This window comes from Pundamilia nyererei, unplaced genomic scaffold (genome assembly GCF_000239375.1).
Source record: "Pundamilia nyererei isolate P.nyererei 1_Seehausen unplaced genomic scaffold, PunNye1.0 scaffold00093, whole genome shotgun sequence".
Lineage (NCBI taxonomy): Eukaryota > Metazoa > Chordata > Actinopteri > Cichliformes > Cichlidae > Pundamilia > Pundamilia nyererei.
In genome coordinates this window covers 241,542-252,206 of record NW_005187494.1, presented here as the reverse complement: position 1 = coordinate 252,206, position 10,665 = coordinate 241,542, and the positions used below count along the sequence as shown (strand labels likewise).

The following is a 10,665-nucleotide window of genomic DNA, read 5'->3' as shown; positions in this document are numbered from 1 at the left end:
CACTATGTGCAAATAACACTGTTTGATCATTTGAGTTAGATGCCATTTTTTTTACTCCACCACTTACAATAAAAAGTGTAATATATAGAGGTAATTAAAGAATGCAAAATACCTAAAGGTAACAGGACCTTTCATGAAAAAAATAAAGCACATTCATAAAATGATGAGAAGTATAATAGTGCCCTTTTCTAAAATCCGGTGTTGTGCAAAAACAGGAAAAACAATGTTTCTAGATGTTTATAAGATAACATTCAGCTGCGTGTGCACTGACTGAGTGAAAGCTTGGCATGTCTATTAATATATTACGGTAGCATCAAAAGCAAAACCAAACAAAAACACAGTTCATCAGATCATATTAGACCCTGCTACAGCAACGGGCAACTACTGCTACCATAGCAACACGAGAGGCAAGGGTGACTTTGTGGTGCATCAGTGTAACTCAAGTCTGGAAAAAACGGATTTTACCTCATATGAAAACACACAAAGGCTCTGTGGTTTGTCTGAGAAAGGAAGGACCCCCCTTTGGCCTCTGTTTAGTCATCCTACCCCTTGTCCTCTTTTCTTCTGTCTCCCACCACTCAACACACACACACACTATGTCTACTCACAGAGCCTTTATTGTCCTCTTTCACACTGTAACCCACTGAGCAGAGTGGCATCAGAAAGAACTCACACAGCAGGGATGCCAACAGTCGTCCATCTCTCAGCCTAAGATTACAGGGACAGTAAACACCAACCAAGCTAAAAGTACCCTAGCATCATAATAACACTAAGAAGGATGTAGACCCACCCTGAGTAATCAAAGGCGTGTAAAGATGAGTGCTGGAAGCGAAACACGCACACATGTTTTTCTTTATCAGTTTCACACCATGTGTATTTTGAGTCCAGGGTGACGTTTGGTTTACTTTACCTGTGGGAAGAGCCAGGAGCCAGAGGTAGGTCAGCGGTAGGAGGAAGAGGTGAGGTAAGCACCAGGTGAGCAGCTTGTGGTGTGCATAGGACATTTTGTACAAGGACCTGGGAAGCAGACAGAGGAAGAATTAAATGCAGCTCAGTCAGTGCATACGCTAACATGGTTGACTCCCACAAAACACTGAATTTTGGTCAAATGTCTATGGTTTACGTTGAAAGAGTAAACTGGATTTGTCAGACAGTGTGGGATAAATAAAACCACTCTTTTATTTTAAAAAGGTAGATTATAGCCTTTTCAGTGTATCCATCAGTGTATACCCCAACTTTTTTACTTCCCAAATCCAATGCTGACACTGTTGCTATTTTAAATGACTTTATCACCTTATCACATTGATTTTGTTCTTGTTCTTTGTGATATTGCAAAGGTGAAATACTTGTTTGTGGTATAATCCTGCACATTTGTCTAAAGTTCTGTGGCCTAAATACTGAACTGCAAACAGTTGTTACTATGCATCTGTTTTATTTGACAAGAGAATTAATCATTGTATAATTATCAATTAAGTGCAACTCACTGTTTGGCTTCTTCTAAGCAGAGGTCATTTGGATGACCTCTGCATCAGCTATTTAATGGATTCAGACTGCCCTCTGCACCACTAACTGCACATGCGGCTGAATGCTTACTCCAACATCTGTTTCAGCTCTGCTGACAATACACCTACAAAGATTTTGATTCACTGGACTCCACATTTTTGGTGTTTTCTATTTAATTTGCTACTGTAGCACAGTAATTTTCCAAGTTTCTTGTTTCTTATCTTTAGACAAGAGCTGATGTCTGACTCACTATGTTTACCCAAATCAATACAGAACCAGAATCACAGATATAGTCAACTATTATCTGAGAAGAAAACCAAACAAAACAGCAAACAAACAAAAAAAGTATAGCTACAAAAAAAAACAAAAAAACAAAAGAAACCAAAAACTGTCAGATTTACCTTTCCCCTAATCCAGCAGTGGAAGAAAGGTGAAGGAAGAAAGGAGTGAGGAGTTAGGTTGGCAGGAAGGTGCTGTGAGGTGACAGGTGAAGACGGGCCAACACCAGCACTCTGACGAAGAGATCCAACATGGCCGCCTCAGGGGCCTTCACAGGCTCAGCTGCTCCAACACTAGGCTAGAGAGAGAAATGAATTCAGCTGTTGATCATTCAATATCATTCACATCACATGGATGTGGACATACACGATTATATATTCTGAAATTTCATCTGTATTCTAAATTATTCAGGTCTTGTGCCTTCTCTTCTTTGATTGCTTATGTCCAACGCTGCCTCAGCTTTTTAGAGGCGAAGAATTTTAAGTCTGTAATTTCTAAATCTGATAAGAAAAGCTAATGAAAATGAGACTCTTTACCGGGAGATACTGTGCTGAGAAACTAAAGAAAAGGCACCTTCACTGAAACTGTAGGGACCTTTCATTGTTTTTGGCCTTTTCTGCAAAAGAGAACAAACAAGCCACAAATTCTATAACCATAAATACACAGCAGATTTCACTTACTAGGAATTTTCTGTCTGCCTCTATAATCTGTCATCGGTTTGAGGGTGTAACTAACACAGCAATTCTGTCAATATCCTGTTGACAGCAACACCTAAGGAGGTGTAAAATGATTCACACAGTTTTGGGCTATGTCCTGGTAACTATGCAGAACTGAAACAGGAAAATTAATCACAAGCAAATTTCTGAAGTTATACAACAGTTCGTTACTCCTTCTGTATGCCTAAAGGCACACTTGATAACATTATGAGTTATGCAAATCTTTAGCCTATGTGAACATGAAAGTAGACACTGGTTAATATCTGGCAATAACTAGAGAATTTCTTCATGCCAAAAGGGGGGAAAAGTTTAGTACATGACTAGAGTCTTCACTGGCCCTCTCACTGTTCATTTGTTTTTCAGCTCAGGCCAAGAAAAGGTTGCTCAATTCCAGGGAGGCTACAGAGGCCTGAATCTTGCTGAACTATACAGATTCTTATTTATACTTTTTGAAGAAAAAACTCAAAGAATCCAGTTTGTTAACCAAAGAGGATTGTAAGTGATAAAAGGTTTTGTTATTGGGAACAACAGACACTTTTTGTTTTCTGTCCTTTCTTCATTTAGGACCCGTCTAAACGAACAACTTGCAGAAATCACATTGACCTTTTCTGAGAGACAATTTCATCAGTACAATATATTAAAAGGTATTAACACCAGATATATAAAAACAATGTATCGTATGGTAATCTATGATTGGGACACAGAAACACGTAAGGGCTAAAACAATTCTTTAAAGAGAGACAAATTGCTGTTGCATCATCTCGTACTGTGACGTCATGTAGCGCTCCCAAAGCCTGGCTAAATTCTGCCAGTCTAGTGGAAGTTGTAATATTTAAAAATCCTTCAGGTTCTGACTAAACTGGTACTAAGCACATTATTTATTTATTTCCAATAATGATGTAAGATTCTGGATTCTTCTTCCACACAAAATGATCCCTGAGTGCCACCTACTCCATTCAGACAATTTCTCAGATGAAGATAGTGATAAAAGGGGGATTAAACTCTATAAAGAACATTAAAGATTAAGCAACAAAGTTGCATTGACGGCAATAGCTTAATGCTGCAGAAAATCACTAATATTTGAGTAGTAAACTCAACATTTTAATTCAAGTTAATTATTTGATCACGGAGTGCTCTCTCTGCTTTGCTTTAAACTGGTTGGAGATAAACATTAAGTGTTCCTGTCCCACAGCATAAGGAAGGAGATGTGGAAATTGCTTTGTTTTGTTGGTGGAGCAAAGAAATTCATTGAACATTAATTCAAATTAATGTTACTGACTGGATAGGTATTCTTGGTGTGTGTGCTGTTGTTCTAGTAACTGCGGTTACAGAAGTGTAACAGAGACTTAACGGCAGATTAGAATCGAGAATGAAAATATTTAATACATGCACCTTCCTGTGACAATATGAGTTTGATTCAGTGGTGTTAGTAAGGTACATCTTAAAATGGTGCACATATAAAACACATTCGCCCCAGCAGAGAATCTGTACTGCTTTTACAACATGCTGCAAATAAAAGCATAAATGTGGCACTTCAACCTGATTCTAAAGTGAAAGTCAAAGCATAACCTGCTTCTGACTAGGTCATGTGTTCAGCATAAGTTACCATGGTGATTTAACCAGTTAAAAGGAGAGAGACAACTCTGACTTTAAACTTGACGGAGCTTGCTAACCCAAAAATCTTGCTTCATAGTACGCCCTTCTGTTGTAAAAAGAACAAAACCATGACCCAAAATTCAGGCTACAAATACCACTTAGTCACAGGCCTTCGGGACCCCGAGTAACTTCCTCATCTTTAATATCCAGTTGTGCAGGAAGTGTGAGGAGGAAGCCTTTAGTTTCATGTTTACCTCCAGAATAATGACTAAATGAGTCACCAAAAAAGAGGCAAGACTCAGATTACTGTGCTGCTTGAAGGGAAGGTGTAATCCTCATGTTGTTCAGCTTCTGTGGTTTTCGTCTGATGCAAAGATAAAAATCTGAGAATGCGCAATATTTAACCGCTGTGTTAGTACACATGGTTCCCTTTAGGTTATTGCAGCAGAAATCGTAAAAGTAGGGTTAAGCATGAGTGGTAGCACAGTGAAACACTAAACAGTTATCTTCAGATATGTTGGGAACATAGTGTCAATAGACTAGTGTCAATAGTCTTGACACTATTGTGTCTATTGCTAGTGTCAAGACAGTGTGACAACTTTAAAACTAATTTCCTTAACATTTCTACAAGGAAACCACAGCATTATCACCACTGTGATATCCTGAGTAGGTACAAAATGTTCAGTTACGAAAGCCTAATCTTGTACTCTGATGTTCTTGTCTGCAAAATATATAAAAATGAATGCACCTCAACCACTGCAAAGACCTCTGTGTGCGTATCAGATGATTACAGATGAGCAGAGCTTCAAGGGAAACGTGGACATGAAGTTCCTAAAAGACGTTCTGCTATTGAATATTGGTTTTCATTTAAGAAATCAATGGGAAACGCTCCCTTACAGTTTGGTGCAGATTTTTATGTTTTCTCGTGATCCAAAAAAAGCTTGTAGGTAACCGGTGATGCTAAGATTTCCTTATAATACCCTCATTTTATGATAAATGGTAAATGGCCTGTATTTGTATAGCGCTTTTCTAGTCCCTAAGGACCCCAAAGCGCTTTACACAACCTGTCATCCACCCATTCACACACACATTCACACACAGGTGATGGCAAGCTACAATGTAGCCACAGCCACCCTGGGGCGCACTGACAGAGGCGAGGCTGCCGGACACTGGCGCCACCGGGCCCTCTGACCACCACCAGTAGGCAACGGGTGAAGTGTCTTGCCCAAGGACACAACGACCGAGACTGTCCAAGCCAGGGCTCGAACCGGCAACCTTCCGATTACAAGGCGAACTCCCAACTCTTGAGCCACGATCGCTCCATGATAGGTTTATATACACTGATGGAACATCCTGAATATTGAATGAGGGGGGTGTATATAGGAAGGTTTTACAGTGTGTATGTGTTTGTGTGTGGGAGTGGGAGTGGGCTGGAGGTACGTATGTATATACATTTTTAAGTTGTATCTGGTGTCCCACAGGAAGAAGGTTAGAAGTTTAAACCTCCTGGCCGGTCCTGAGCATTCTTTAGTTTAATTCAACGTTCTAGGTGACAGGCTGTACCACGTCTCTTGCCTTGTGACGGCTCGGCTAGGTTCATCCTCACTGTTAAGTTGGATAAGTCTGTCCATGTATACAAACATCCACCTACTTCCTTCTGCTGAATAAGCAGCAGGAAACGGCTGGCAAAAGTCTAAGCAGAGATACCTAGATAACAGTTTGCATGCCAGCCGAGATATAATCACTCCAGTGTGTCCTGGGTGTGCCCTAAGGTCCCTTCCAAGTTGGACTCGAGCCCACCTCAACTGCTGGATTAGTTAATATTGTGTTTGCCATCCTCTGGGGACTGTATATGGAAATTAGGTATGAAGCATGTTTTGTTTTGTGAGGTCAGTGTTTTTGTGCATGGTCCCTGTCAAATAAATACCAAAGCTCCTGAAACACAATGTTTAAGGCACGGCCAGGCCTCTTCTCAACATGGCCTCACCAGGAAACTACTGTGGGGCAATATAGTAATAAATCAAGCTTTCATATCTATCTGTTATGATCACACTCTAAAGAGGTTAGCTAGATGCTGTATCCATATGGCTGGAAGCACATCCCTAATCTTCCACATTAGTAATTACCCTGTGCCATCGGTGCCAGCCTCTGCAGAGTTACTACTTTGTTGGTTTAAAAAAAAAAAATTGAATAAACAGAAAATATAGTTCGAGAGAAAGAAGTAATGTTTGCGTAAGGCACTGTTACAAATGTCCTGATGCTTTTACTAAACTGATAATGATCTTATTTAAACAAAGGCAAGCATTAAAAGTTTAAGCAGCACTGTTTTCTTGAGACAAACCTACAACTATGTTACTTACTGCATTTTTTAAAAGGAAAACGTGGTGGTATCAAACCTGGATTGCTGGTCTGATTCCTTATTCAAATCTGCATTCCTGCACGTGACACTGGAGCACCGAGCAGTCTCTTTCTCTGCTGTAGTCACCGGCTCAGTCTGTCCAAATATCCAAACTGCTCCGTATCCCGCTTTTGCTTATTTTTCTCTCCCTAGTGAACGCCCAAAAGGGGAAAAAGCTCCAGGTGAAAATGATCCAGTGCAGAAAACGTGCAGGAATCAGTTAGGATCCGGCAGCCTGGATTTTTTTTAAACCATGCAGCAGCTGCCCCGAGGCACGTGGTGACTTTCACTGTGCTGCAGCAGTAACGCTCAGGTGCACACGGTCACCTGGGCTGATGACAGCTTGGCCATTACTGACTTTTTAATGGCCAGTTCACCCATGAGGGGTTTGTTGCAGAACAATGATCTCTGTCACCGAAACCCTCGCCCACCTTCTCTCTCTTTCCTCCTCTTACATCTGGCAAATTTTCTCCCTTTGACTTGTTTCTTCCTCCTCCTCTCTCAGCAGGAGCAGTCAGCTCTGCATCGGTTTCTCCGCAGACAGGCTGATGTAGCTTTTCTCTGTCCCACGCACAGCTTCCTCTGGCTGCCACAGGGAAGGAAAATCAAGTTTTTATGTCTCTTTCAGGCAGCATACCCAGGAAAAGATTTAATAAAATGAATAATCATGACAAACTGCTTATTTTGTTGTGACAACTCGACAAATATCCTTAGAGCAATAACTACACTAATCCTAAAATAAGATTACAAATCAAAGACCCAACAGAAAGTACGAGTACATCACATTAGTCTTTAACTCACTTTAAACTTTACTGTTTGCCTAGATCTTGGCTTTAGGGTTTTCTCACTTATTGCATATACAGCGCCTTCCATAATGTTTGCTACAAAGACAGTTTGTAGTTCTGCCCCAATCACAGTGGATTGCAAATCAATCAATATGTGACTGAAGTGCTGACGTTCAGCTTTAATACAAGGAGCTTTATAAAAATTTTACATGCACTTTTTAAGAATTACAGCGATTGCTATACACAGTCCCCCAAATTCTGAGATTCAAAATTAATGAACATAAATTTAAACACTCTTTTTAATACCTTTATGAAAAGAAAAACTTCGCCTGAGGTCTAAACCCGTGGGCATCACCAAATGTTGAGTTTCCTTGCTTGAGTTACTCCATCAGATCTCTATTATAGCCACCTTCACTTGCTGCTTGTTTGTGTTTGACAATGGAAAAAGCGCACTCTGTTGGGTTTAGATCAAGTGACCGATTGGGCCATTGATGAATATCCCATTTCTTTTCCTTGGGAAACTCTTGGGTTGCTTTTTCAGTTTGCTTTAAATCATTTTCAGTTTGCACTGTGCAGTACTGTCTGATCAGGTCTGCAGCATTTTTGCTGTGTCTGAGCAGAGAGTAAAGTCCTGTAGACTTCAAAATTCATCCTGCTACTTCGATCAGCAGTCACATCTTCAGGGAACACTGGTGACTTTGTTCCACAGCCATACACACCAATGCCACAACACTGCCTCTATCATGTTAGACAGATAATGTATGCTTTGGATCATATTCCATAATTTTCTCTTCACATCATTCTAGTTCAAGTTAATCTTGGGTAACAAACATGTGCCATTTGCAAGCACTCATATGATTTCTGTGAAATTATCATGTATTTTAAACGGAGCAACTGAAACTGGATTCACTTCTAAACTACATCTGGGTCTGGGTCTCAAGTTACATAGCAGAAATTTTGACCCCCGTTTGAGCTCTTGGTTGCTCCTTAGATTTGAATCTAATGGTTTTGCCATCAAGGCTTCGGAGTGACCAGCCTGAGGAGAGAATGCTTGCTAATCTCCTTAAAAAGTCCTTTTCATACTTTTAAATTGGCCTTTTATGTCTTCTCATCAGTGACATCTTTTTACTGTCCGTTTATCTGCTTTCAGTTATTTTGTTTATGGTCTATTTTGCCTGTTCTAGGTTTTTTATTGACATGTGTACACATTTTAATCATATGATAACAACAACAACAACAACAACTAAAAGTCATTCTTAGTAATTTCATAACACCAAGTATTTGCCTCACTGAATAAAAGACGTTCAGTAACTGCCAGCTTCATATCAGAGATGAAACGTAGAGGGACTAAATAAAGAACATTACTTCAGCCTCTGCTGGCCTATTTTATTTTGTCAACTAAATAACTGATAAAACAAACAAAATAACCCTGATTTGCTGACTAAGCTCCACTCTTGTCTCTTCTTATCCCCGTGCAGCGCGTAATGGACTGCTTAAAGCGCAAATTGGTGCATGTTTGACTATATGAATGAAAGTCTGTCAAGTCAAATGAGACGCGTGAGTAAGCGCACTGAAAAAAACAAAAACAAAAAAAACAAAAAACCCCTCGCACTACTAAGACAAAATGGTGGGCTCGTGCATTATGTATCTTGCGAAACTGACAAATCACTCAGATTTACTCAAGACAGGACAAGACGTGTTCAGCTGTCAGATAATTCAATACAGGCCGGTATCTGCCCACAGCACAGTCTGCTGCACTGTCATAATATTATAAACAACTGTGTGGGGGGTTGATGTATTAACCCAAGTGCCACTTGCGCGCATTTAGCAGATGTTATGTTTTTACAAGGCATGTCGACGTCCAAGCACTGACACGGGAAGGTTGAAGTAGCGCACCGTAAGGTATTTCACCTGTTTAATCCCGGGATCACTCGCATCCAAGGCACCTTGAGGCTAACAGCTGCTGACATCTCTCACCGGACCCTACACAATGCGTTTTAACGGCAACTGCCCCCAGTAACACAAGAGAGAGAATGTGTGCACGGACTTACACAAACAAAAAATGGTAGACTTTCTCTTCAGCTGCTCGTTCCGATGTGTAGCCTTGTCTCTTGTTGTCCCCTGCTCTCCAAATTAGGTCAGTACTCCTCTCGCTGATACAGCTGATATGCCGTGAGTGAGTGCTTGACTGTCAATGCAATACGTTTTACGAAAGGTTCCGGTGATGAGATTTTCAAAAACAAAGTAGGCAGTGAAAACAGCAGTTATGCGATGGTTAGCTAGAGCAGTTACGTGTTACATCTGAAAGTGAAACCAAAATTCCTAACTAAATAGCTATATAGTTTTAATAACCTGGATATGAGCCCATTTTATTTCTTGCGATACAGATTATTCTTAATTTTTCTTTTTTAACCAGTTGGCATTTCTTTATCATTTTCTATTTTTTAATCTATTTATTTATCTACACGTGGATTTTTGGTACATAATGAAAACACAATACAAATTAAATTCATTTGTTGTCTTACGCTGAAAACGTTCAACGTTCATCCAGCTAGTTCCGGTTTACGCCCCCTAACGAGGAGCCGTTTAAAAAGGTAAATGCTCAACTCAACGAGTGCTAATAAACTTTTTCTCTTTTATATTAAAAAAATAATAACATTTTTAAAAAATAAAATTAAAACGATAAATCTGGATAACCTCGTTTATCTGACGTTATGACACGGGCTAAAATGGCGGTGTCGCCTTACAACAATCCGCCTGATGATTGGTTGCCTGATTTTCTTCGAGTCTTTTTATTGGTTCGTGACATCTTTAGCTTGACAGTGTGTTTCCGGGGGGAGTGAGCACGAGCAGTTGCGGCGTGCAAGAGGGTTGTCAACAAAGTAAGTTCCATTGTTAACGTTCACCTGTTCAAATGTTAAATTGATATACATGTACATTTTTGTCAGCCGTTAGCGGGACAGCTGACAGCCAGTAAATTGGACTACTCCCGTTGGCCCAGCGATGTGGCGCTGTTTCTTGCAATCAGTGCTCGAAAGACTGATTGGAAATTCATTGAAAAAGTTTTTCTCCTCTTTACATCTCTCTCGGTCGCATAGTTACCGGGGTCATAATGGCTGACAGTGCTGACTTTACACCCACCGTGAACAGCCAGTCTCCTGCTAAAGAGGAGCAGGGAGGAGGTGAAGGTGGAGGAGGCTCAGAAGGGGATGTAAAAGGCGGATTGACTGATGCCCAAAGAGGCGTCTTGGAGAAGTGTGTGCATGCGCTGAAGCACGCTAAAAACGACAGTCAAACGTTGGCTGCTCTTCTTCTGGTAAGTATTCGTTTAATTTAAGAATCGAGATAAAAACATAAATATTGTTAAATGAGTTGATATAAAACTGTT

General features: G+C 40.3%; 2 protein-coding genes across 5 annotated transcripts in view; one reads left to right on the top strand and one right to left on the bottom strand.

The window, feature by feature from the left end:
- The window catches only part of kiaa0319l (KIAA0319-like ortholog), a 35,137-nt gene extending 25,544 nt beyond the window's left edge, over positions 1 to 9,593 (bottom strand). Inside the window, exons 1-4 of one of the 3 annotated variants that reach the window (XM_013912584.1) lie at positions 9,329 to 9,593; positions 6,491 to 7,078; positions 1,905 to 2,080; positions 911 to 1,017 (exon numbers count right to left, since the gene is read on the bottom strand). In XM_013912584.1, coding sequence (XP_013768038.1) covers positions 911 to 1,004 — 94 coding nt within the window. In that variant the 5' untranslated portion in view covers positions 1,005 to 1,017; positions 1,905 to 2,080; positions 6,491 to 7,078; positions 9,329 to 9,593. The remainder of the gene's footprint in view (positions 1 to 910; positions 1,018 to 1,904; positions 2,081 to 6,490; positions 7,079 to 9,328) is intronic. The other 2 variants (XM_005739688.2, XM_005739689.2) reach the window with 2 other exon arrangements.
- A 213-nt stretch (positions 9,594 to 9,806) lies between these two features.
- Positions 9,807 to 10,665, top strand: part of ncdn (neurochondrin) — a 6,161-nt gene continuing 5,302 nt past the window's right edge. The window contains exons 1-2 of one of the 2 annotated variants that reach the window (XM_005739687.1): positions 9,807 to 9,871; positions 10,376 to 10,593. In XM_005739687.1, the coding sequence (XP_005739744.1) occupies positions 10,390 to 10,593 (204 nt within the window). In that variant the 5' untranslated portion in view covers positions 9,807 to 9,871; positions 10,376 to 10,389. Of the gene's footprint in view, positions 9,872 to 10,079; positions 10,160 to 10,375; positions 10,594 to 10,665 lie in introns of those variants that run through there. The other variant, XM_005739686.1, reaches the window with a different exon arrangement.